We start from the raw sequence: 26,159 nt of genomic DNA, 5'->3' as shown, positions 1-26,159 counted from the left end.
CACTGGCAAACTACTCTAAAGGAGGTAACTCATTCCTAGCATTGGGCTTTTTATTTGTTAGCCTGTAATGTCTAATAGGAGAATGGTCATACCATTTTAGGGTAACTCTATTTAAACTCTCTCTTTGTATATATGTGCATGCTTAAATTTTAGGAAGCTTCTACACTGGCAGTTTGTCATATAGCTTCTTCAGAAGGTCTTGAACATTGTTTCCCTCCCTGTATTCCCTCCTTTACCCTGCCTTCTATCTTTCACCCCATCTAACTTTCCAATTCCATTACTTCTCTCTTCCCTTTATATCTCTGTATCCTGTTTTCCTTCTCTTGAAAGACTCCCCATGTTTTATCTTCCCTCCCTTGAAGACTCAACCTCCCCCATACCAAATGTGGTATAGCTGAATCATGTGGTGGATCAATGCTTTGCTCTTTTAGGAACCTTCTTCTGTAGTGAGTGGCTTCACCACTTTGTCTTCCCATCAGCAGTGAATTAGTGTCCTTCTTTCACCACATCCACATTGGCATTAGTCATCATTTGGCTTAGATCACATTATGACTCTATGGCAGGGTGAACTCTCATAGAGGTATTTCTTTGCATCTTCCTAATATCTAAGGATGTTGAACATTAAAAAAAATTATTTCTCAGTCATTTGTGTTTCATCTCTTAAGAATGCTCTGTTTAGTTCCATGCCTCAAATTTTAATTGTTTTGTTTGTTTGTTTTTTGTATTCTTGATATTTCTTTAGATCTTCTAGATGCTAACCCTCTGTCAGATATGTAGCTGGTTAGGATTTTTCCAATTCTTTAGGCTGGCTCTTCACTCAAAGCTGGTGTCCTTTTCTGTACAGGAGGATTTTAGCTCTATGACATCCCAGTTATCAGTTGTTCATCTTACTGCTTGCACTCCTGGGCTCCTGCTCAGAAAGCCCTTTCCTGTACCTATAAATTCAAATGTATTTCCTACTTTTCTTCTGTCAGGTCTTCTGTTGAAGTTGCTTAATTCATTTTGAGTTGAATTTTATGCAGGATCAAAGATAAGGATGCAGTTTTATCCTTCTACATAGAACTTCCCAGTTTGCCAGCATCATTTGAAGAGGCTTTCTCTTCTCTACAGTATATTGCTAGCCTTTATCAAAAATAAGACAGACGTGGGTTTGTATGAGCATTCTGAAATCTACTGTATTGATCAGTTTGTCTATTTTTATGCCAGTAACATGTTGTTTTTAATTTCAGTACAACTTGAAATCTGGAATGGTGATATGTCTAGCATTTTTAAAAAATTTTATTAGATATTTTCTTTATATACATTTCAAATGCTATCCTGAAAGTTCCCTATACCCTCTCCCCACCCTGCTCCCCTACCCACCCACTCCTGCTCCTTGGCCCTGGCATTCCCCTGTACTGGGACATATAAAGTTTGCAATACCAAGGGGCCTCTCTTCCCAGTGACGGCTGACTAGGCCATCTTCTGCTATATATGCAGCTAGAGACACAAGCTCTGGGGGTACTGGTTAGTTCATATTGCTGTTCCACCTATAGGGTTTCAGACCCCTTCAGCTCCTTGGGTGCTCTCTCTAGCTTCTCTATTGGGGGCCCTGTGTTCCATCTTATAGATGACTGTGAGCATCCACTTCTGTATTTGCCAGGCACTGGCATAGCCTCATATGAGACAACTATACCAGGGTCCCTTCATATATGCAATAGTGTCTGGGTTTGGTGGCTGATTATGGGATGGATCCCTGGGTGGGTAGTCTCTGGATAGTCTATCCTTTTGTCTTAGCTCCAAACTTTGTCTCTGTAACTCCTTTTAGGGGTATTTTGTTCCCTATTCTAAGAAGGAATGAAGTATCCACCCATTGGTCTTCCCTCTTCTTGATTTTCTTGTGTTTTGCAAATTGTATCTTGGGTGTTCTATGTTTCTGGGCTAATATCCACTTATCAATGAGTGCATATCTAATGACTTCTTTTGTGATTGGGTTACCTCACTAAGGATGAAATCCTCCAGATACATCCATTTGTCCAAGAATTTCATAAATTCATTGTTTTTAATAGCTGAGTAGTACTCCATTGTGTAAATGCACCACAGTTTCTGTATCCATTCCTCTGTTGAGGGGCATCTGGGTTGTTTCCAGCTTCTGGCTATTATAAATAAGGCTGCTATGAACATAGCGGAGCATGTGTTCTTATTACCATTTGGAACATCTTCTGGGTATATGACCAGGAGAGGTATTGCTGGATCTTCCGGTAGTATTATGTCCAATTTTCTGAGGAACCGCCAGACTGACTTGCAAAGGCCATGGAGGAGTGTAACTTTCTTATGGAACCAGTGACTACCAGTCTAGGAATGACACCACTCGCAATGGTCTAAGCCCTCCCCCATCAATAACTAATTAAGAAATGCTCCATAGATTTGCCTACAGCCTAACGTTATAGAGGCATTTTAATAATTTAGGTTCCCTTCTCAGATGACTGATTGCCTTCTTTATGTCCTGTAGATTTTTGTATGTTGTGTTTTCATTTTCATTCAATTCTAAATTTTCAAAAATTTTCCATTTTGATTTCTTCCTTGACGCAATTACCACTAAAAATTGTATTGTTTAATTTGCATATCTCTGTTGCTTCTATTGCTGTTGCTATCCAGCTTTATTCTATTGTGACCAGATAGAATACAGGATGTGATTTTAGTTTTCCTGTATTTAGTGAGACTAGCTTTGTGTCCTAACATGTGGTAGATTTTCCAGAAAGTGTCATGGGCTGCTGAGAAGAATGTGTATTCTTTAGTGTTTTAGTGGAATGTTCTGTAGGTATCTATCGGGTCCATTTGACTTATGATATCTTATTTTCAGAATTTCTGAAGATAGATCTTAGATCTGAAAATCTGTCTATTGATAACAATGGGGTATTAAAATAACCCACTGTCATTGTGTTGTGGTTAATCAGTAGTCTTAAGATCTGACAGTATTTCTTTTATGAAATTAGGTGCCTCTGTGTTTGGTGTGTGTATGTTTAGGACATATCCTTTTGTAGGTTTTTCTTTAATGCAGTAGTTCTCAACCTGTGAGTCATGACCCTTTTGGGGGGATGGAACAGCCCTTTCACAGGGATTACCTAAGATTATCAGAAAGCACAGATATTTACATATTTATGCCAGTAGTAAAATGACAGTTATGAAACAGCAACATAAATAACTTTATGGGGGTCACTCCATCATGAGGAACTGGACTAAAGGGTCGCAGCATGATAAAGGTTGAGAAACACTGCTTTGGTGAGTGCGAAGTGTTTCACTCAGAACTATTTTGGTTTAAAGAATATGTTGTTGTATTAGAATAAGAACTGTTTTTTTTTTTAGATTTGCTTGAAATGCTCTTTCATCCTTTTACTCTATGGGGTATTTATTGTTAATGGTGAGATTTGTTTCTTGAAAACAGCGAAATGATGGATTCTACTTTCTCCTCTTTTTGGTTTGAGTCTTTTTCTTTAATATCTGAGCCATCACTTCAGCCCTAGATCCTGTTTTTAAACATAGTCCATTAGTCTGTGTTTTTTTAATTGGGGGAATTGATACTGATAATGTTAATTGTTATTAAACAATGTTTATTAATTTCTGTTATTTTCATGCTTTTCTGGTGTTTTATTATATACCTCTTTTGATTTAACATTTTTTTCAGACCGAAGTATTCCTTTTAATATCCTCTGTAGAGAGAGATTAGTTATAAATTGTTTAAACATTTTTAGCACGTGAAGATTTTCTTTATACTTTAATTTTGACTGGCAGTTTTGCCCACTGTAGTAGTCTCTGTTGGAATCTGTAATCTTTCATAACTTGTAGAATATCTATCCAAGCCCTCCTGGCTTGCATAGTCTTCATGGGAAAAAAAATGGCTGTTATTCTGAAAGGTCTATCTGTCCATGTGGATTGATCTTTCTTTCTTTCTTGCAGTTTTCAATGTTTTTCCTATACATTTAAATGTTTTGACTATTATATGACATGGGGGGGGGGGTTCCTTTTTAGTTCTATTTGGTGTTCTACATGATTTTTGTACCTTGATAGGCATCTCTTTCTTTTCTCTTTTTTCTTTTTGGCTTTTCGAGACAGGGTTTCTCTGTATAGCCTTGGCTGTTCTGGAACTCACTTTGTAGACCAGGCTGGTCTTGAACTCAGAAATCCGCCTGCCTCTGCCTCCCAAGTGCTGGGATTAAAGGCGTGCGCCACCACGCCCGGTGCATCTCTAGACTTTGGGAATTTTCTTTTTTGATTATGTTAAAAACATTTTCTGTGCCTTTGAAGTGGGTCTCTCCGCCACTTTCTTATTCCAATGGTTTAGTCAGTTTGGTCTTTTTACAGTGTTCCATATACCCCATAGGTTCTATTTCTTGGCTGTTTGCTTTGTTTGATTGATTTTTGTTTTTAAATCAAACATGTTTTTGATTGAGTGATTCCATTCCTCCTTGTCAAGACCTGACAGTCTTTCTTCCTCTTGATTGAATCTATGGGCAGGGCTCTCCTCTGAGATTTCATCTGAATAACTGACATTTTTCATTTCAGGATTTATCTCATTTTGGCCTTTCTTCAAAGATTCTTGTTTTATAAAATTCCATTTTTATAGCCTGAATTGTTTTTATTTTTCATTCAACTGTGTTTTTACAGCCTTCACCCCAGAATTTATTCATATCCTCTTGGAGGCCCGTGATCATTTATGTCTGCCCAGGGTGACTATGTTTATGCCTCTTGTACCAGGGGAAATATTAGCATCTCCTTCTTTCTTAGAAATCTGAACAATGACTTGTTTGTTCAACCTATCACCAAACACTCTTGAAATTTTGCCACGTCAGGACTTACACTGGCTAGTTCTGGAATGGAGGCTCCACTGACATTAATTGTTCTTCCTTGTGGAAAATAATTTCAAAAGAAGCAAAACTGTGAACAAGTTGTTGCTTAATGGAGTGATTCTAAAATCTGTACACCAACCTGAATAAAACATCTACTGCATTTTTCACGATCAATTTTGTGTATTTCATACTCTTCCTGTCCTTGTCCTTCCTCGCTCCACCCTTCTCAAGAGCTGTAGCTTAACCACTCTCCTGATGTAAGTAGCAGGCAAAGTTGCTGCTCCTTGCCTACTAGCAAAAAAATCTCCTTTTTCTTCACCTATGTGATATCTTAATGCGGGTGTCCTACTATATCTGCTGATGGCTCCGTGAGAGTCACATGGAGAAAGGGAGAGATGAGATAACCTCCGTGAGGCCTGACTTACACCTCATCATCACAGTTCAGGGGCTTCTCCAGCCTGTAGCCCTGGGGCAGCTTCTCATAGAGCTCCGCGCACGTCATGCCGCAGTACGGGGTGCCTCCTGGAACACAAGGAGTAGGGTCCATGAGTCCCACTGACACAGAAGGCTGTGTTTCCTGCCCCAGTGCTAAGTAGTGAGGAGGGAGAAGACAGAGGACACGTGCCTCCCTCCACAACCTCACTGTGTACTAGGCTGGACTTGCATCACTGATCACACCACGATACTACCACTCCTTGAGTGGAGAGGACGCACCAAGACCTCACTCCTGATAGTGCCTCTCCTTCCTCCCAAGTCTCCTGGGCAGAGCACATCTCATGTACCAATGACATTTCATTTTTCATACTAAAAGTCTGTATTTATGCAATTCCTACTTTATCAACAACAGTTACTGTACAGCGTAACTTAGAAAAGCTATCCACTATTGTAGAAAAACTTCAAAGGAAGGGAAATCCTATACAATACCTCTCATTACTTTTCAATATAGCAACGTGCAATTTTAAAATAGTAATTTATAAGACCACTATCATGTTATACATGAGTGCTTGGTTTGGGGTGTGGGTTTTTGCCTGTGAAGTTAAATGGCCTTTAGGATGGAGCTTTTATTGCTTGTGTGACATCCATTTACAGTTATAAGGGTACCTTGTTACTGCTCTTTGACACTCAGACACAGGCAGAAACTATTTAGAATGAAGCGCACAGCCACAAGGCCTTTAGTGTTAAGTATGCTGCTGCCATTGGAGAAATTAAAGCGTGTCCTGTGGCACTGGGTTATGAGGAGACTCTGGAGGCTCCATGCCCTGTCCCCACTGTTGCACCTGGTGGGGAAATTCAATACTCACCTAAGCTAACAATCTCCCAGAGCAATACACCATAGGACCAGCTGCAGGAGAGATGGCATAAAAAAAGTCATCAGCAAATAGGGTGACCGCTGAGAGTCTGCTCCACAGGCCCCTCCCCCCAACCCTGGTGAGAAACCTTTTATCAAAAGAGGAAATGCTAATCATATGCTTTCTTACGGTAAGACCTGACACACAGCAGTGTGAGTTCTGCTTAGGCTCTTAGGTAAGTAGAGGGCTTTAGGGTTGGGATGGGGGTGGGGTGACTGATCTTTCCAAACCCCTACTGTAGAAGACAATTAATTCCACACCACACAGCTGGGACAGGAGGCCCTTCTCTGCCATTTGATACTTGGATGGTTAGTATAAACTACTAAGACCCCTAAGCATAGTTCTCCAAAAGTGGAGACACCCTGGTGATGCACATGTCTGAAGTGGGGACAGCGTAGTCTCCTCCTCCCTAAATAAGGACTCTGGGACAACTATTCCCTCTCTGCTGGCCTTACTTTCTCCTCCTGCAAGAGTGAGTGTACAAGTGACTGTCACTGCAGGCTGTAAGAAGGCATGGCCTTACCATTATGCCAGCTATTCTAAGCTGCTTCCTCTATGCTAGGTCCAGGGAATAGACTCATGGGGATGCCCCTATACCCTTTCTCTTTTAGAAGTCATGACTTCAGCACCTGAAGTCTGTTATGTGATGGGAGAAGACACCTTCAAACCTGACACTTGGGATTTTACACTGGGAACTTCCATTCTGCAGCTTCGTTTTCTTTGAGTTTATTTCCCCCTTTTATCTGCTGCACACACCTGGCACACCTAGTGACAGTGGCAGGTCCTGACATAAGCAGCTGCTGGGTCCCTGAGAGCAGGCCAGTGGAATTACCTGGACAATACCCCAGGGTATCCCTGCTTCTCTTTAGCAATTCTGCCAAATATATACTTTTCTAAGAAAAAGAAATTCTTAGAGGCAAGGTGTTTACTTACACATCACTGTTAGTTGTATAGACACTATAGTTCAGTGATTCGATTGCCATCCAACGTACTGGGAGCCTTCCCTAAAGAGAACAATGTGAGACATCACTTAGGGAAGATTTTGTGTTTAGAATCACAGACATAGGCACAATAGACTCAGGAAGCCTCAGTTTGTGAATTTCCAACCACGCACATGTTTTCAAATTCAAAGATATGCAGACGCTGTAAGCCTTACCCCAGGGAGTCTGACTTGAGTCTGTCTATGTGAATTTGCACATTTGATAGTTATTCCGCTATTCACCTGATCACCTGGTGCTTGGAATGGCACCCAGAGGTTTTTTAAATAGGGGACAGGCCCAGAAACTGAGAATGTAGCTGTACTGTGAGAAGGGGACAATGGGGACAAGGGCTGAGTTGGAGAGACCACCTTAGAGGTCTGTCACAGGATATTTGATCACACCGTGAACTCCACAATTGTGTTATTTACTGAATGGAAAAAAAAATCTGTTTCTAGTTGTGTTGAGGCCCAGCCTTAGCACACATCTTTATTCCCTCTGGCTGGAATACAGACAAGCCCTTAGTATATACCTTTAATCCCAAACAATAAGCTAAAGCTGGTTTGTAGAAAGAAGCACCCATGTTTGAAACTGATATCTAATTGAGGGACAAAGTGATGAAGCAGAAAAAGATTTGCAGAATAAGATATACCCAACTCTCATGAGAATAGAGAGGAAAGAGAAGCTACTTGAGGGAGCAATGCAAAGAGAGAGGGGGAAGAGGGACTGTTGTACAGAGACAGGTTGAACAAGCTAGACAGAGAGAACAAGATAGACACAGGTGAAGAAGGAACAAACCAGAGAACGAGAACAAGTTGGTAGATTAGAACATATTGCCAAAGTTAGTATGAGGCCAAGCAGAGCAATTTAAGAGAGACCCAGAGAAAGAAACTAGATTGACTCAATCAGCTTGGACCGGAGTTTGAGCCAGAACAGCTGAGTTGAACCAGCCAGCTAGAAATCAGAAAGAACAAGAAAGGGTAAGCTTATTTAGCAGTTAGTCTGAAAACATTCTAGACCTAAATTTGTACTGAGCCTGGGAACTTCCAGGACTAGGCCTAGGTGGGCAGACAGAGGCGGTAAACCTAAGAGAAGACAATTACATTAGGCAAATAAAAGATTTCAACAGAAGTGGGCATGTCTGGCCTCCCAAAAGCATTTGATCAATCAGGAAGGAAAATATTTTGCTCATTTAGTGTCATCCTGTGTCCAGGCTGAGTAAAATGAGGTGTAGCATGGATATTGGGACTCTTTGGTCCTATTTCCCTCAAATTCTTTATGATTTGGAGGATTCCTATGCAACTGGGTCGTTATGTGGCTCACCGTTAAAGAGATCTCTTCTTCCTTGGCCCCCTCTTCCCCTCCCAGAGATACCCAAACTTTCAACAGTGCCATCTTAGCCTATAAAATCAGGAAGGCTTTGGAGATCTTCCTCAACCTGCCTTTGCAGGCATTTTAACAGGATGCCCTTCCTAAGACCACCTTCTCCACCCTCAAGTGTGATTCTATGTATGTGGTTCTTTCTCAGTCATCTGTGGAACGGCTGTAAGTCCCAAACAGGGCTCAGGTTCAAAAGGGTCCTCCCATCTACCTACTCACCCCACATTCTCCCTCATACACTTTCCTTCTTTCTATGTCAATCTGGGCCCAAATCCCTCACCTGTTCCTCTAGCTCACTCTTGCATCACAGCCGTAGAATGGAAAGTAGTCACATCAGCTGCTCTCTTCCCCCTCGCCCCCCACAACCCCACAGGCTTCGGCCTTCATACTGCCAAGGTTCCATAAGTGCATTCACACTTTCTGTGTTTGACTTCTTTGGACTTCATCCACTTCCACTCTCCGTGTCACCTTGATTCAGCCATTGTCTGATGATCGTTTCCTCTTCAGTGAGCGCTCTACCTAATAAACCTCACCCTCTAGTGTCCTGTTCTCTATACAGGATGATTGTTTGAGATGATTAATTTACAGATGTGGGACTTTTCTTTAAAATACAATCATTAGCATCCATGACCTAAGATCACAAGTCCTTACCTGAGTTTCAAAGCCCTTGCCTGGAGTTCACGGAGCCTCAAGATCCCATCCCTGATTCCTCCTCAAACCTTGAACTTGAACTCATCTTCCTTGTTGTATTATATAACCCCCCAAATCTTAATGTTCTCCTTTGATTCCAGACTTCTATATTGGCCCCCTTATCCAGCTCTTACAGTTCATCTTCATATCCAATATCTACTCAACATTCACTATGTTAACTTAGGAACTGACCTCCTCCAAAAAACCTTCCATGACTACCCTCAGGGTTGGTTCAGGGAGCTTTCTCTGTGCTCCCACACACATGTGTGTGTTCTTGTACCTTGGGCCACTGAACTGTTGTAATTGCTATTTCTATGTTTATCTGAGAGCTTTTGCTGAAAGTACTAAGTCTCAACATGTTATTACTGAACCTACTATTATTATAAATGGCCTCATAATAAATCAGTGAGGTGATGGCTGATGTCTATTAATAACAGTCAACACTAAATTGCCTAGTGTAGTTTATAGTAATGCTTTCAACAGTGGCACTACCTATGAGGGTTAAGAAAAAATAATATACTCAGAAAGATAAACACCTGGATCCTATCTCTGAATTTTTAGATTTGTGTGTTTAATTTGGCGTGTCTGTACAGGACAGGAAGCTGAAACTGGCACATGCAAGTGGGACAGGAAAAAGCCTTCAGATGAGGGGAGAGCTGGACCCATGCGGTTATAAAAACAGAAAAGAAGAAAACAGAGTGTAAGGAGTAAGCAACAATGGGGGGTGGGGGGCAGGATCAGGTTAACTAAATGAGAAATTGTTATGGAAACATACTATTTTGCAAGATAATTTAAATATATAATTCAAGGATTTTTGAATTGAGTCACTCTTCATGGGTGGACAATGTTCTCCCCAGAACACCTGAGTTATTAAATAAGAATCTTCATAAAAGCATGAGATGCCTCCCTATGAGTCATTGATCAGGAAAGTCTCAGACACCCCTAAAACAACATGGGATATTGCCATTGCTCTTGCTTGCCCCCAGATGTGAATGCACCTGCTATTCCTGAAATACTTCCCAAGTGCCCTTGAGATATATGAACAGCCTCTGTTAGCTTCCTTTGAGACACATCTGATAGATGAGGGATTTTTTTTTTTTTAATGAAAGGCAGATATCAAGCACTAATGTAGGGAATCTCTAAGTTCCATGTAACTTACTGTCCCACACTCACCTTTCAGTGAGTAGTGAAGACCCAGCCACTGCCTGCAACAAACTACCAGGTAAAGATGAACCAATGGGAGGGCTTTCTCCAGGTCCCAAAGCTTAAGGTGATAGTAAATGAAGCCAGTTGTTATCCCCACCTTAGCTAGTTATCAGTTCTAGCCCACCTGGAGGCACTCTGAGCTGACTACCAGACTTAACCAAATAAATTATAGGGTTACAAACTTCCTGACAGGTAGCTGTGTTACTTATATTCCCAAAGGCCATGTTACCTTAGAGGAGGGCAATTTCCTGCTCTGTTCAATAGAAATCACAAAAAAAAACAAAAAAACAAAAAAAAACCCAAAGCTAGATCTAAGTACCTGACCCTTTTTCTCAGAGTGCCCATCTTGTCTAAGGTGTTATTTGTCCTCAATTAAGATGTAACTTTTTCTCTCCTTCCTCCAACACCTTCCAAGTGACTCCCAACACCCATCCTTGGGTTCCCTTCTGGGTTCACTTTAAAATCGTTTTATCAACAAGACCAAGAGACTCCACAGGAGGCCAACTGTGTATGTCCACAATGACAACAGTATCATGTTGGAACCAAATGTGAAAGACTACCTGGCCACACAGTATCTATGCCAGAGGTGTCAGTCAGCCAGAGCAATGCCATTCTAGTGGGACAGGGAGGACCTCTGTGTCTGGAACTTACCATTGTCTTTTTCACATATACTTCTTGACCTCGTGACAATCCAAAATCTGCTATTTTGGCTATGTAGTTTTCGCCAACTAAAATGTTTCTGGCAGCCAGGTCCCTGTGAATAAACTAAAAATTTAAAGAGTCATGGATCTTCAGTGTAATACTTGGTAGAGAATACTCAAGAAATGACACCATGGAAAGACCTTTAACAAAGTCTTCAGAATCCAGCTCCCTTAAAGCACTCCCCCACAACTCTCAGAGAGCAGGTTCTGTCGAGTGACTCCTCACATCTTGAAAGAATCGTTTTATGGTTGGGAGGAAGTACCGGACTTTCCACAGTAATGAACCTCTGCTGTTGACCTTATTTGCAAGTAAATCTCAGTATGTTAAGATCAGGGCATCTCACTAAACACACGCTTTTAAATCCCCTAGGGAAATATACTGTCAGTACTGGGGATTGACTTCTTTTTATTGGAGTGGAAAAATATCAGTCTTTTAACCCACGGAGACTAAAAAGGAATAGGAGAAGAAAAGATCATGGAAAACTGTCTAAACACATTAGAGCCCTGCAGAGGGAACTCTACAGAAACACGTCCAAAACAAGGTTCTAAGAACAAACCTGTTTCTGGCTCAAGTAGTCCATCCCCCGGGCCACATCTGCAGCAAAATGAAGAAGCTGTTGGGAGGACAGTGTGGAAGCCGTGCTGTTGGCGATGGCAAAAGCAGGGTCTGTCTCTAGCACTCTGCTCTTGCGCAGGAAGTCCAGGAGGTTTCCATGCGGGGCATACTCAATAGCTAGGTACAAATAGCCTATGGGGAAGGGATGAGAGAGAGAGAGAGAGAGAGTTGTCTTATCCTGACTGAACAGCCGGGGAATCTTCAAGATGTGTTCTGGTATTGGAGATTGGCTTACAAACTTCATTTTGATCAAAAGAGACACATCTAGTAGTGATGCTGGGGATAGAAGGGAAATGAGGGATAGTGATAGTGACCTTATAGAGCTGTGTCTCAAGGGACTAGCCCTGAACTCGCAATCTTTCTTTCCCACTCCTTCGTTGCTACCAGATGTGAATACACCTGCTATTCCATAACATTAGGGTAAGAAAATCGAAGCATCCTCTTCCCTGGAACACCTTCATCAGAGTCCCTTTAACTTCATCCAATATTCACCAAAAAGCTAACACGAGCTAGGGACATCACTTTGGTCTTCATCTCTAGCAACAGTAAACCAATGGCTAAATGCCCCTGCCTTCCCTTCTCCCAAAACCCACACTAAGTAGCCAAATACTCGCTAGACAACTGCCTAGCAGGGATCTAGCTTATGAAGTTATATTTTGCTTAAAGACATCAAACACTTGAATTTTAGAACAATAAAATAAAGCAATACAGTTCCTAAAGGAAGTCTGTCTCGTTGATTTGGTTTTATCCTAAATTCTTTTCCTTATTGTTAAAAAATAGTGAAAAGAATTGTGTTGAAATTTTGATGAGGATTTTAATGGCAATATTGATGTGTTGAATCTGTAGATTGCTTTTGGTAGGAATACTATTTTTACTGTTAATCCTACCAATCCATGAGCATGGGAGATCATTCTATCTTCTGATATCTTCTGGTATCTTCCAATATATTTCTTCAAAGACTGAAAGTTTTTGTCAGACAAGTATTTTACTTGCTTGGTTAGAGTTACCCCCAAGATATTTAATATTATTTGCAGCTATTGTGAAGGATATTGTTTCCCTGTTTTCCTTTTCAGCCCATTTGTCATTTGTGTACAGGAGGGGGCCACTGATTCTTTTGAATTAATCTTGTATCAAGCCACTTCACTACAGGTGTTTATCAGATGTAGGAGTTCTCTGGTAAAATTTTGAAGGTTGCTTGTGTATACTTATCATATCTACAAAGCTTCTTCTTTCCAACTTATATCTGCTTGATATTCTTCAGTTGTCTTATTGCTCTAGCTAGAACATCAATTACTGTACTGAATATATATGGAGAGAGTAGACAGCCTTGTCTTGTTTATGAGTTTAGTTGGAATTTCTTTGGAGGGCTCAAGGGGGAACACATGGATCTTCCTGGGAAAGAGAAATAGAATATTTTTTCGTGGATGGACTTGGGGGTGGATTGGAGTAAACGAGAGGGTTTATGCATGCTAGAGGTAGTGACAAAAGGAAAGAGTACTGAGGGAGACAACTGAAATTGGGGGGCATTTGAGAGGCAATGTAGAAACCTAGTGAATCCAGCATAGATTCCCTGGAGTCTGTGAGACTGACATGAACATAGTCTCCTAGTAATGGGGGAGATGGAGCCTGACCCATCTTCTATAACCAGGCAAGTCTCTCAGCAGCAGGACATCAACTCAGTCACAAAATTTTGACCCACAATCCTTTCTGCCTGCATGAAGTGCTGAGGTAATGGTAGGGCAAAACTTATGGGAGTGGCCAGCCACTTGTTGGAATGGCTTCAACTTGAAGTCCAAGCTGTGAGAGGGAGACCACACCTGACATTCTCTGGATGGCTAGGAACTAGAGGCTAAACATTCCAGAGACCCAGGATATAGCCAAACATGTCTGGCAAAAAAAAAAAAAAAAAAAAAAAAAAAAGTCAATGAAGTGATTCCTAATGATACTCTGCTATACTCATAGACCAATGCCTAGCCCAGTTGTAACCAGAGAGGCTTCATCTAGCAACTGATGGGAGCAGATACAGAGACTCACAGCCAAAAACTAGGCAGAACCAGGGAAACTCTGCTAACGAAAGGGAGGAAGAATTACAGGAGTCAGAGGGGTTAAGAACATCATGAGAACACATCCCACAGAATCAACTAACCTGGGTTCATAGGGGCTCACGGAGACTGAAGTGACAATTGCAGACTCTTCATGGGTCTGAGCTAGGTCCTCTGTATATACATTTTGATTGTGTAGATTGGTGTTCTTGTGGGACTCCTAACAGTAGGAGTGGGGAGTCTCCCTGACTTTTACCTGCACTTGGGACCCTTTTCCTTCTACAGGTTGTCCTTGTCCATCCTTGATATGAGATTTCTGCCTAGTCTTATTGCAATTGCTATGCCATGTTCAGTTGCTATCGCTGGGAGCCTGCGGCTCTCTCTCAAGGGAAATAGGAGGAATAGATCTGGGAATCTGATGGAGAGAATATGGGAGGGGTGGGAGAAGTGGAAGGAGGGGAAATTTCAGTAGGGATGTAGTATATAAGAGAAGAAGAAAAAGGAAAAAGAAAAAATACACCCTCCACCCCCCAAAAAAAAGTAAAAAAAAAAAAAAAAGTAGTGATTTTCTTAGGTAGATGCATGTGCTTGTGTGTGTGTCCAAATCATCATGTTAAAAGATCAAATGGATTTAAGAAATTTAAATTTGGGAGGAAGGATTGTAGGAGTCAAAGGGAACAAGGATACCACAAGAAAACCCATAGAACCAACCAACCTGGGCCCATAGGGGCTCACAGGGACTAAACTGGCATCCAGAGAGCCTGCCTGGGACTCATCTAGACCTTCTGCACATGTTACCATTGTGGAGCTTGTTCTTCTGGAACTCCTAACAGTGGGAGCAGGGGCTGCCTGCTTTTGGGACCCTTTCCTCCTGCTGGGTTGCCTCAGGCAGCCTTAATACAAGGGGAGGTGCCCAGACTTAGTGCAATTTGGTATGCCATGGTTGGTTGGTATCCTTGGGAGGGTGAAATGGAGGAGGAGTAGAAGGAGGAGGGAACAGAGGGGAGGTGGGGGAAGGAACTGAGAGTAAAGGAAGGAGGGGAAACAGAGGCCATGATGTTAAAAGAAAGAAAGGCAATAAATATAAAATATAAAATTAAATAGATAAAATCTAATTAAAATGGAAAAAATGTAAAACTAGTAACCCCCCTCACCTGCCTGAAGAATGAAAGAAAAAAGAAAGAAAGAAAAGTCTTCCCACTCAGAATCCCAAATATGTCCTAAGAAAGGTAGATCTAAGATATGGCATGGGTATGCTTTCTTGCACAATTTCTTGAGATATAAGCAGTGTACTTAAAAAATTTGAGACATATTTTCAGTTGTCTGAAATTTATTTTAAATTTTTACTATATTGTATGTACTCAAGCTGGTTTTAAAAAGATTTATTTGTTTATTTATTTTATGTATATAAGTACGCTGTAGCTGTCTTCAGACACACCAGAAGAGAGCATCGGATCCCATTACAGATGGTTGTGAGCCACCATGTGGTTGCTGGGAATTGAACTCAGGACCTCTGGAAGAGCAGTCAGTGTTCTTAACTGCTGAGCTATCTGTTGTAGCCTGTGTATGCTTAAGTGTATATTTATATACCACATATGTGTAGGTAGCCATGAAGATTGGCTGAGGGTGTCAGAATCCCTCTGGAGCTGGAGTGACCGCTGGCTCTGACCTGCCATGTGGGTGTGGGAACCAAACCCAGGTCTTCTGCAAGAGAAGCCAGTGCTCTTAATCCCTGAGCCACTGCTCTAGCTCTGATAATTTTTTTTAATGCACTGCTGTCCCACACCAGTTATTATTCCCAGGAAATAACTCCAAGACAAATGTCATTACTTCATTATTTAATCTAAGAGATATGATCTGGCTTTCAGAATTATACCCTTATTGGATCATAGGATGACAGATTGCTTAAGACACCCATATTTTTAGCTTAGTAAATCGAGGAAAAAGAAACCAACTCTTTTCTATTGTTGATGGTTTCTGCTGAGAAAGTCAACAAAAGGCTGTCAAGTTTATAAATAAGTACAGCCTGGAGCCTTTTCTGTTTATGGAAGCAAACTTTTCCATGAGGAATTTTGTTGAGACAGACTGAGAACTACAAGTCTGTGACGCATGAATATCAAAGTAAACTCCGAAAACATTTTTGCTGTGATCTCCCTCATAGCTCATTACACACATTACAGTATTAAGCATTTGAATCAAACTTGAATTCCTGGGTTTAAAAATATGAGAACACAGAGCAGTTGTAAGGCTACACTATTACTGAAAACACTTTGACTAGACTAGAACTGTCATATATGAACTTAATATCACTGCTTAGCCTAACCATGATCAGTGCTTTCATATCACAGTGCATAATGGCCCTCATGTCTTCAAAAGGCAGAACACTAAGCCCTCAGCATTGGAAGAATACTTTGTATCTTAGTTTAGCCTGAGCTACAGAGTGAGTTCCATGCCAGCCTGGGTGATGGTGAGACCCTGACTCAAAGCAAAAAAGTTCAATTTAGAGGAGCCAATGTACTCTACTTTTTCTAATGGTAAACATTTCCTATATGTCTATAGTAATAATATGTTTTTTTAAATTCCTTGACTAGTAAGGAAAAGGGCGAGAAGAAGCCATGGATACCTTGGTCATTAAATATTAAACCACCACAGATCACTAATTTATCCTTAGCACCTCCCTCCACAAAAACTATAAACTTCATCCTAGCCAATAAACGGGACTCGATAGATACTCAGATTGAGACTGCAGCTTTAAAATAAATAATGTTCTCGAGATGATTATCTTTCCTCCTTTTGTTATGGAATGTTCCTGTTTTATCTTTTAAAATCAGCTGGGGCTGGGAGCAGGGGCAGGGGAGCATCTTACCTCGGTGTTCACATGCTCCCAAGAGATTAATGATGTTTGGATGGTGTCCAAGTTTACAAAGAACCTCCAGTTCTCCTGCGAAGTCCCTGTGATCATCTTTGGAGGCATACTCTGGAAGAAAGGCCAAGAGTTGTAATGTTACTTTTTCACACCCTTCCAAAGAGAAAAGGGTAGAGATGAGAGACACCTGTCCCTGTCCTGTCTTTGCCCCCCCCCCCCACCACCACCCCCTAGGACTCCTGGCTCATTTAGTTACCATCAGGCCTGGAAAACTCTACCCACTGAAGCAGTGCTTCTGAGTCTCACCACTGGTAACTGGGCTGGTAAGTTTTGGGGGGAGCTGCTCTGAGCATGGGAGATGTTCAATAATACTCCTGACCCTCACTTGCATCCACAAACTAACACATGCCCTCCCTGAAGCTTAATGCCTTGTGGATGAGAACTACTGCTCTCCCGTGGACGTTTTCTAGGAAAATGAGCTGCAGTTGGCCTATTCTTTGTGCCCTATCTCTTTAGTGGCGCCTTGATGAGAAGAACTATCAGGGTTGAATGGAGAGAAGACCATTGGCTGATGCTCAGACTGCCCAGCTTTGAGTGAAGCTCAGGGTGCTATTGATGGTTTTTGAAAAGGAGCATGATCAGGAAGAGGAGGGGTCCTGGTGGCTCTGTGTATACTAGAACAGGCTTAGAGTATGTACCAATGAATCAGGTGGGGCAGGGGCATCTGTGGTATGGACTGATTGGAAATCCCAGGCCTGGTGCCCTGATCCTATCATAGGACCTTCACTGTAGCTTTGGTCTTGAGAGTCAATGCCTCGGGAAATTTTTGTTAATCAGTGTATCATTCAGTAGACTGCCCTAGAATGTCATTACTCTGCCTGTGAAAATTTCCTGCTACATAGTTAAGCAGATTCACTTTTTCATAGAATTTGAAGTGGAAAATCTGGTTCAGGTAAGATCGCAATCAAAGCTGATTGCATAAGGCCATGCTCTGACCACTACAGGCACCCCGGACTATGTCAGTGTTAGCTAAATATCCTGCAACAAAAGCAGAATAGAAAGGAGATTTATGGCTGTTCAGCAAGTTTTTGTGTGTGTTTATTTTTAAAATACCATTGCTTATGCCTCTATCCTGGAGACAGGAGGATTGCCCTGAGTTTTAAGTTAGTTAGAGTGAGTTCCAAGTCAGTCTGGAATACACAGTGAGAGTTTGTCTCAAAGAAGAAAACAAACAACAACAAAAGAGATACGTGAACAGAGAGGAACTATCTCTAAGCTTAGATAATTTTTTGATTTAGTTCCTGGTGTTATAATCCTACCATGGCATGGAGCAAATTTAAAGTCAGTTCTCACCAAGGTTCAGTAGTGTGATCAAAAAGCATGAAAGCCTACGAAGTCAGCCTTGCATGGAGACAGGAATGCAAATTCTGTGACCTTGACCAGACTTCCTAAATCAGAAACTGGGAATACTCAAGTGTGATTGGGGGAGGAGGTAGGGGAATCAGTCTGTTTTTAACAGTTCTAGTTAATTATGATACACACTCAATTTCAGAGATGAGCCTTATGAGAAACAATAACACCTCCCCAAATGAGCAATAAATGGCAGAACACCAACATTCCCAAATCCCTAGGAACGGACATATTGGTGTTTGAGTGGCTCCTACTCCTGTCCTCCACATGCACATCCTGCTATCATCTACCACAGGCTCCATCTTAAAGGAAACACTGTTATCTGCACATTACAGCCACATCTGATACCAGAGCAACTCCTGGTTCGAAGAATATATGGCCACAAAGGGGAGATTTCAACAGGAAATGAATGTCTCTCCACCCTAGCAGAAGGCTGTCTTCCAACCACTGACCTTTCATCCTCTTGATGGCAGCATCCATCCGTAACCCATCCTTCTTGATGCGTGCCTTCAGAACCTGGCCAAAGTTGCCCTCTCCGATCACATCTTGAAACTTGATGTCATTCCAGTCAAGCACAGGATAAATTGTGGGATCCGGATTGTTTTTGGCCTTCCTGTTAAGGGCCAGAGTTCCTGAGTTAAACTGCACAGCTGGTTCTTCTCTCTGGAAATAGAAATTACCATTTTTTTGTGTCAGGACATTTGTCATCCTAAGGTGCATACTATCATCTGCTTTGTATCTAAACAGGTGGAAAACAAATCACATATCTAATTCTAGAGTGGGCATGCAAATGGGTTCCATCTTACAATCCCACACTCATGAAACTGCTGTCTACAGTGCTACATGGGCACAGGCTTGTCCATTATCCCAGGCTTGCCCATTAGCCCAGGCTTGCCCATTAGCACAGGCTTGCCCATTAGCCTATAAAGCTGAGGGAGGAGTGAAGGCAGCCTGAGTGGCATGTTTGCATCCCATTCAGCTGTACAGAGATGAGTTTGTAGTTCTAATTGAAGAAAGTCATGGCAGTCTCCTGGTGCGCCTCGGTGAGGCCTTTCCTAACAACATTACATCTGTCCTTCCTCCCTTGCTTTCTCATCCCAAAGTTTAAAATCAATCGAGTCTGCAGTACCTAGAATGACTAGTGCTTGTAGCAAACCCCCAGCATATCTCTTGTTCTGAATTCAAGTGGCAAAAATCACTGATATTGTGACAAGCTTCCAAGTCCCAATCCCCCTGCTGATCCATCCTTTCCAGGAACAGCCTGAGGTGAATCAGCTCTAGCCTTCAGTCAGAGAATGAACCCTCTTTGTCCTCTGTGGAAGATAATCTTGGGGACTCAGACACATGAGTTAAATTTCACTGGAAGCATGGAACTGTGTTCAATGTTTCACATACAAAGTTGACAGCAGTGGGCACAGATTTATTCTACAGAGCTTGAAGCTATAAACTTCAGAAATGCCTGGGTTTTAGCATTCCAAAAGAACTGTTGGTCAAGTTCAGTCTTGTAGAACTTGGCTACTGGTGAACCTAGATCAAAGAATGAGATAATGCCAAGTGCCACAAATTCCAACTAGAGACTGTTCATAGTGAAGAAGTACATGCATATGTAACTCTTACATATAGAAGGGATGACGGGACATGAAAAATAGCAAATGGGAACCAAGAATGAGAAAATGTGTGGAAAATCACTTAATACCATACATAATAAGGAAATGAACTATTATGTTGTGGTCTGGTTATCCTCATGTCCTTCTTTATAAAAAAATGTGTAATTCATTCTACTGAAATATTCTGTCAAATAACTGACTAATCACAATTTGGGGAGGAATCCTGTTTTAAACATATCCTCCTGCATAATTATTAAATGTATGCTTTTCACTTGTAGAGCTCATCTGGCTTGAACAAGAATTTTCATGGTCATGTTATTTGCCTTCCATCATCCTCCCATGATGGAAGCCAAAGGGGGGGGGGAATAAAATTTGTCTACAGGGATTATTTGCTATTCCAACACCTTTAAAACAAAAGGTCTCCTTGTATGTTAGCCAGGGCTCATTAGCTAGTAAAAAGATGAGATACTACCACGTTCTGGAATGCCTGAGCCATTCTCCTTTGGACATTTGCTCTCTTCAGTTGCAACACAATCAGAAACGCCAACAGCACGGTGATGCAAGTCATTCCAGCCGACCCAAGGATGGCTATGAGTAGCATCTTTCCCCCTCCAAGGTCTGCAGAGGCTGTGCAGGGAAACAGGTGAAGCCACTGAGTTAGTTTAGGTGGATGATGGTTTAGGACCATCTGTTGGGAAAGACGCAAAGTCGTGGGAATATAACTGCCCAGCTTCCTATGACTGCAGGCTACTCAGTAATTTCTCAACTCAGGAGAAATGAGCCGAACTCACAGGGTTGTTATGAGATCTCTAAAATTTACAAATGTGTCTTCAAAGTGGCTATAAGTTTATGTCATTTGTTCAACTTTGCTTCCAAGTAGGGGCCCACATAGATGAATATTATTTAGTAATATAATAACTAGCTATTTAACATTTAGTAATTTGTAGCTTGGTTTCTCTAGAAGTGTTTGATGTTCTGATGCCAACGGCATAGAACACATAAAGATAAGTTGTGTTGTTCTATATTTTTCCTTGTTTTAAAGAGTGGGTGGGGAAACCTGGTTATTGTTGATGGCAGAAGGTATGGAAAAAAAACAAGGAAAAATAAAGTATTACATTTAGGGCTTGTGTTAAAATAACCCACTTAAGACTGTGTTAAATCCTCCTGTCCTTTAAATCCCAGTGAAATTAACTCAGTATGTTTTAATAATCACTACACAGATTAGAATCCTACTTTTTTCAACTGTTCACTACATTTCTATAGAAAAGTCAAGAATGGGGAAGGGGTTTGTTTTGTTCTATCTTAGTCTAAAATTTTCACATTGCATTTTACATAGAACCTATTTGTATTTTTATCAAACTACAATACTTATAGAGATTAAGCACTGATAAAGAGTGTGATCTAAGATCTGCCATCTCCATCTATAATAGGGTAGATACATCATTCCTTGGATACTTCAAAAAGTCATCAATGAATACATAGCTTCTTTTATTGTATTTTAAAACCAGATGTGACCCTGACCACAGAATCAAGAACTATAATATAAACGTGTAAAAGTAAAACTTAGTCCAAATTAAGAATCTGCAAAATTGCCTTTCCTTCTGACATTGTGACTTCATTGTGACTTCATTCCTTCACACGCATAGGTCACTGAAGAGTGTCATGTGGCACCATTTGCACAGATGAGAAGTCTATCCTTACACTTGATGCTGGGCCCCAGAGCATGCACTTATGTTTGACAGATTTTACCAAGCAGTGAGCATAGTGTGCTTGACACTCTGGGAGGACCTCAAACTATCTCAGAAAGCTGCAGTCCAAACAGCTAAGTTTGGTTAGCTTGCATTTAATACTGACAAGCATTTTAGATTTAGATTAGATGAGAAAGATAGAAGAAAACTCAGAATAGCATAGAGACATTGAAAATTAAAAGATTTATTTCAAGAAAAAATGGAATACAGTCAAGGACACTCCACCACCACTACAAAATGGTACACACACACACACACACACACACACGGAAATATCCGCACAGTCTGTTTCCCATAAGTAAGTTCCACATACCTCTTTACAAAATTGAAATTCACATCGTTCACATCTTTCTTAGACTATTGAATGGGATGTGCCTTAGGATAATTAATTCTAAGGTTTAATAACAAAAAATGAATCACTAAAGATCTTTGTTTTTATTTTAAGGATTCGTATAGCAGTTATAAAGCTTACTAGGACAAATGAATGAAAACACTTAGAATACATATGGAGCAAATATCTCAAGACAGTGAGGCTTCTCCAATGCTGTCTGAAAGTACTCTATGGAAATACCAGTCTACTACCAACCTGGGGAATGTGGAAGCGTCCTCAGTTCATGAGAAAAGGTTGGGTTGCTTGATCCTATGTTATTCTCAGCAAAAATATCCACATGGTATGTAGTCTCTGGCTCTAGGCCCTTGAGCTGGTACTGAGTAATGGTAGCATTCTTGATCTTCACATCAATGTGCTGGTCTTCATTTTTGCCCTGAACCTTATACCGGATGATGATGGAAGAAATCGAATAGCCATCTACTATTGTCCAAGAAACCATAGCTGTGGAGTCAGTGATGTTGGAGATCTTGATGTTTTCTGGTTGAGGAGGGAGAACTAGAAATTTAAAATATACAGCTGCCAATTAGATGGTTGTAGTTTTGAGGGAGGGGTCGGGTCAACTCATTCACCACCAATCACTAACATGACTAGGAAGAGTACTCCTTCACTGTACTGGTAATGGTACTGTGACTCCTGTTATGTGAGAGACTGGCCCAGAGTAGAGAATACAGAACATGCCTTGCACATTCATTTATAGTAAATAAAGGCTTGGGGAATTTGTGTTGCTTTACAAACCTATTTACAGTGTTCTTGATGCTGGATGGAATGAAAAGATTAGGAGGACTAACATTCACATGGTACTTAAATATCCCATGTTAAATATTAAATATTCCATATTTAACTCATTTTCTTACTGTAAGTAGTGAGACACAAAGAGATTTGGGTCTCAGTCAAGGTCACACCACTGTTAGGCAGAAGAAGCAAGATCCAACTCTAGTAGTCAGGCTGTAGAGTCCATTGTCTTAGCTACGGTGCCATATGGTTATCTTTATCCCAAACACATTCGTAGATAGCAGGCATGCTAGTGTCTGTGTAAGAAAATGTGTTAAATCCTTACAGATAAGACGCCAGAGATGTGAGAAAAGTGAGAGCATTTTCCCTTCTGGGACACAGGCAGAGTGAAAAAAGACATGTTCCCAGGACAGAATAGTCTTTGCAGTCTCTATGAGACTCTCTTCATTACAATCATGAGCTACAGTAGGTTTTTAAGATTGGTAAAACTGTAACTGGCTGACATCATCTGGTGCTGTCAGAACAGAGGAAGGATATGGAGATGGGCAGAGGGAATGCGTGTTTTCACATACTCCTGGGCACAGCACACACTCACTAGCTTCTTTCAGAGGAACTGTGCATGTGAGATTTACTTCTGGATGTGTTCCCTAGGAAAGCTTTCAACCCTGTGCACATGGAACGTGCCTAAGAGTAGACATGACAATTCTTTATGTGGTAGCAAAACAAATAAATGTTAAAAGAAATTGATAAACGCATAGTAAAGACTCTTGTGTGATGTGTTAATGCAAAGACCCGGGATAAAAGAGAAGAGGTATTTCAAGCTTGCTTGCTTGACTTTTTTTTAAATTAACTTTTGTACATTTTCCTGATTTTGTTTTTATAGTTTTTATTATTAAGCAAACTCTCTTTTCACTTTCCTTTTGATCCTTTGTGCCCCCTCCTTTAATCTACTTTCAGTGATGTTTGACTATCTGATTCCTAGGAGCATCTATGCTTTCATTATTGTTTCCATTCTTACTTTCATCTAACTTTGCTTATGAAGTTTTCATTATGGGGAAGTCTTTCAATTAAGAGTATTTGCATATTTATGTGTGTGTGGATGCCTAAGACTGTGTGTACAGGTGTGTGTGTATAGAGGTTGACATCTGGTGTCTTCCTCAATCACCCTATACCTTAGTTTTTGAGATGGGTTCACTCACCAGTGAAGTCAAAGGATCCTTCTCTCTCTGCCTCCCCAGTGTTGGAATTATAGATGTAACCCACCACACAGAGCTATTACAGAAAGTTGGGACTCTGAACTCACATTTTCAACAAAGCACCTATTAACTGTGCCATCCCTTACTCCCCTAAAAATGTATATATCTTGCTTTTTCCATGTTTCCTTCATAACAGCCTTTTCTGTTATTCATCCCTCGTTTACTTAACTCTGTTTCTTTTTCTTTCACTGGTCCATCTCTTTATATCATTCACTGGCCATCTCTACATTTATACTAAATAATTTTTACTATGTAACAAATTGTTAGTGATTTTTTTTCTATTTTCTGTCCTATGGTAACTGGCTGTCTATGAGGTGTGGTATGTGACTGGCGTTTAGTTGACCTAAGGTGCACATATACACCCTGCTCAATTTAGCACTGCAGCTATTACAAGCAGTTGGCTTTCTCTTTTCTTGGGATTACTGCTAACTGAAAGAATCCCAAGTAAAACTAGAAGAGGCATCCCAACCAATAGACAAGTAAATTGTAAAAGGAAAGCACAAGAAACCTGACAAAGAAAAGGATTATATAATTAAGTCTTCCAACAAAGAAAAACCCAAGGCCAGACACACTCAACACTGAATTCTACCAATACTTTCACAAGGAGCTGACTTTAATGCTACTCAAATTGTTAAATAAAATATAAAAGGAAAGAACACTACGAAACTCCATCTACAAAGCTAATATTACCATAATATCTAAAATAGGTAACACACACACACAAACTGTAGACAAATTTTTCTGATGAATCTAGATGCAAAAAAATTACCCTCAAATTGAATCCAAGAACATCAAGAACATATTAATAAGATGCACTATGGCAAGGCGATTTCATTCTAGGGATACAAGGACTGCTCAAAATATCTCAGTAAGTGTAAAGCAGTACACAAGTAGACTTAAGAACAGAAGTCACATGATCATCTCAAAAAAAAAAAAAAAAAGACATTTGATCCCTTAATAAAAGCCCTAAAAAAGTGGGAAAATAGCCAGGCATGGTGGCGCACGCCTTTAATCCCAGAACTTGGGAGGCAGAGGCAGGCAGATTTCTGAGTTCAAGGCCAGCCTGGTCTACAGAGTGAGTTCCAGGACAGCCAGGGCTACACAGAGAAACCCTGTCTCGAAAAAACAAAAAACAAAACAACAACAACAACAAAAAAGTGGGAAAATAAGGGACTCATCCCAACATAATAAAGACTATACAAGACAAGCCCCTAAGCAACATTATAGTAAGTGGACAAATGCTTAGTAGTGAGGCAAGATTGCTCTCTCTACTCTTAAGTACTTCAAGTCCTAGTAAGATAGAAATATAAATAGGAATGTCAAATCAAATTATCTACTTAAAGATTCCAAATGGAAACAGAGCTGATAAACTTCCAAACAAAATACAAAATAAACATATGAAAATAAGCAAGTTGAGGACTGTGGATGTAGCTCATTTGGTAGAGAGCTCACCTAGCATGAAGCCCTGTGTTCTATCCCCAGCAGGGGTACATTGCGCGTGATGGTGTATGCCTGTATTCCAGAATTCAGCTCAGGAGGTGGAGGCAGAAGGATCAGAAGGACAAAGTCATCTTCAGCTTTATAGCAAGCTCAAGGCCAGCCTGTAATAAATGAAACTCTGTCTCAAAACAACAACAAAACTCCTTCTTTCCTATATACCAATAGTGAAGTCACCAAGAAAAAAATCCCTATGCATGGAAGCTTCAAATAAATAGTCTGGGAATAAGCCAACAGGTGAAAGACTTCTACAATGAAAACTTTAAAGCACCAAAGAAGTTGAAGTCACCACAAAGTCGAAAGACCACCCATGCTCATAGATTGGCAGTGTCCAAAAGGCTATATTGCCAAAGCAATCTACAGACACAACACAATCCTTATTTTAAAAGTCTAATAACATTGATCATAGGACTAAAGAAAAAAATCTATACGTTTATATGAAATAACTCAAGACCACAAATAGCCAGAGAGCCATAGTATCAGAAATAGTAGGGCACTGGCAATGAAACCAGTCAGGTGGATTAATTAGCTAAAACAGAGAACTCAGAAATACACCCCAAAACTACAACCACCTAATTTTAACAAAGTTATAGAACACACACTGGAGAAAAGAGCCTCTTCAGAAAACGATGCTAAGAAAACTAGACTTCCAGATATAGAAATGTGAAGCTAGCTAGGTTCCTATGTCTCACCATGTGCAAAAATTGATTCAAAATTGATTAAGGACCATGTGAGGCCTGAATTCTTAACCTGCTAGAACAACCAGGAAATGCTTCAAGGTATAGACACAGGCAAGGGATTTCTTAAAAGGACACTAATAGCATAGAAAACCAACCTAAATATTGACCCCCCCCCCAAAAAAAAA

General features: G+C 40.7%; 1 protein-coding gene across 2 annotated transcripts in view; it reads right to left on the bottom strand.

The window, feature by feature from the left end:
* Tek (TEK receptor tyrosine kinase) overlaps nucleotides 1-26,159 on the bottom strand; it is a 116,766-nt gene that overhangs the window by 3,487 nt on the left and 87,120 nt on the right. The window contains exons 13-21 of one of the 2 annotated variants that reach the window (XM_021160928.2): nucleotides 22,005-22,304; nucleotides 20,143-20,297; nucleotides 18,516-18,726; nucleotides 16,654-16,764; nucleotides 11,687-11,877; nucleotides 11,080-11,193; nucleotides 7,109-7,179; nucleotides 6,128-6,168; nucleotides 5,252-5,348 (exon numbers count right to left, since the gene is read on the bottom strand). In XM_021160928.2, coding sequence (XP_021016587.1) covers nucleotides 5,252-5,348; nucleotides 6,128-6,168; nucleotides 7,109-7,179; nucleotides 11,080-11,193; nucleotides 11,687-11,877; nucleotides 16,654-16,764; nucleotides 18,516-18,726; nucleotides 20,143-20,297; nucleotides 22,005-22,304 — 1,291 coding nt within the window. The remainder of the gene's footprint in view (nucleotides 1-5,251; nucleotides 5,349-6,127; nucleotides 6,169-7,108; nucleotides 7,180-11,079; nucleotides 11,194-11,686; nucleotides 11,878-16,653; nucleotides 16,765-18,515; nucleotides 18,727-20,142; nucleotides 20,298-22,004; nucleotides 22,305-26,159) is intronic. The other variant, XM_021160929.2, reaches the window with a different exon arrangement.

This window comes from Mus caroli, chromosome 4 (genome assembly GCF_900094665.2).
Source record: "Mus caroli chromosome 4, CAROLI_EIJ_v1.1, whole genome shotgun sequence".
NCBI classification, from domain to species: Eukaryota; Metazoa; Chordata; class Mammalia; order Rodentia; family Muridae; genus Mus; species Mus caroli.
Note: the sequence above shows the minus strand (reverse complement) of the source record. Positions and strands in the feature narration are given on the sequence as shown.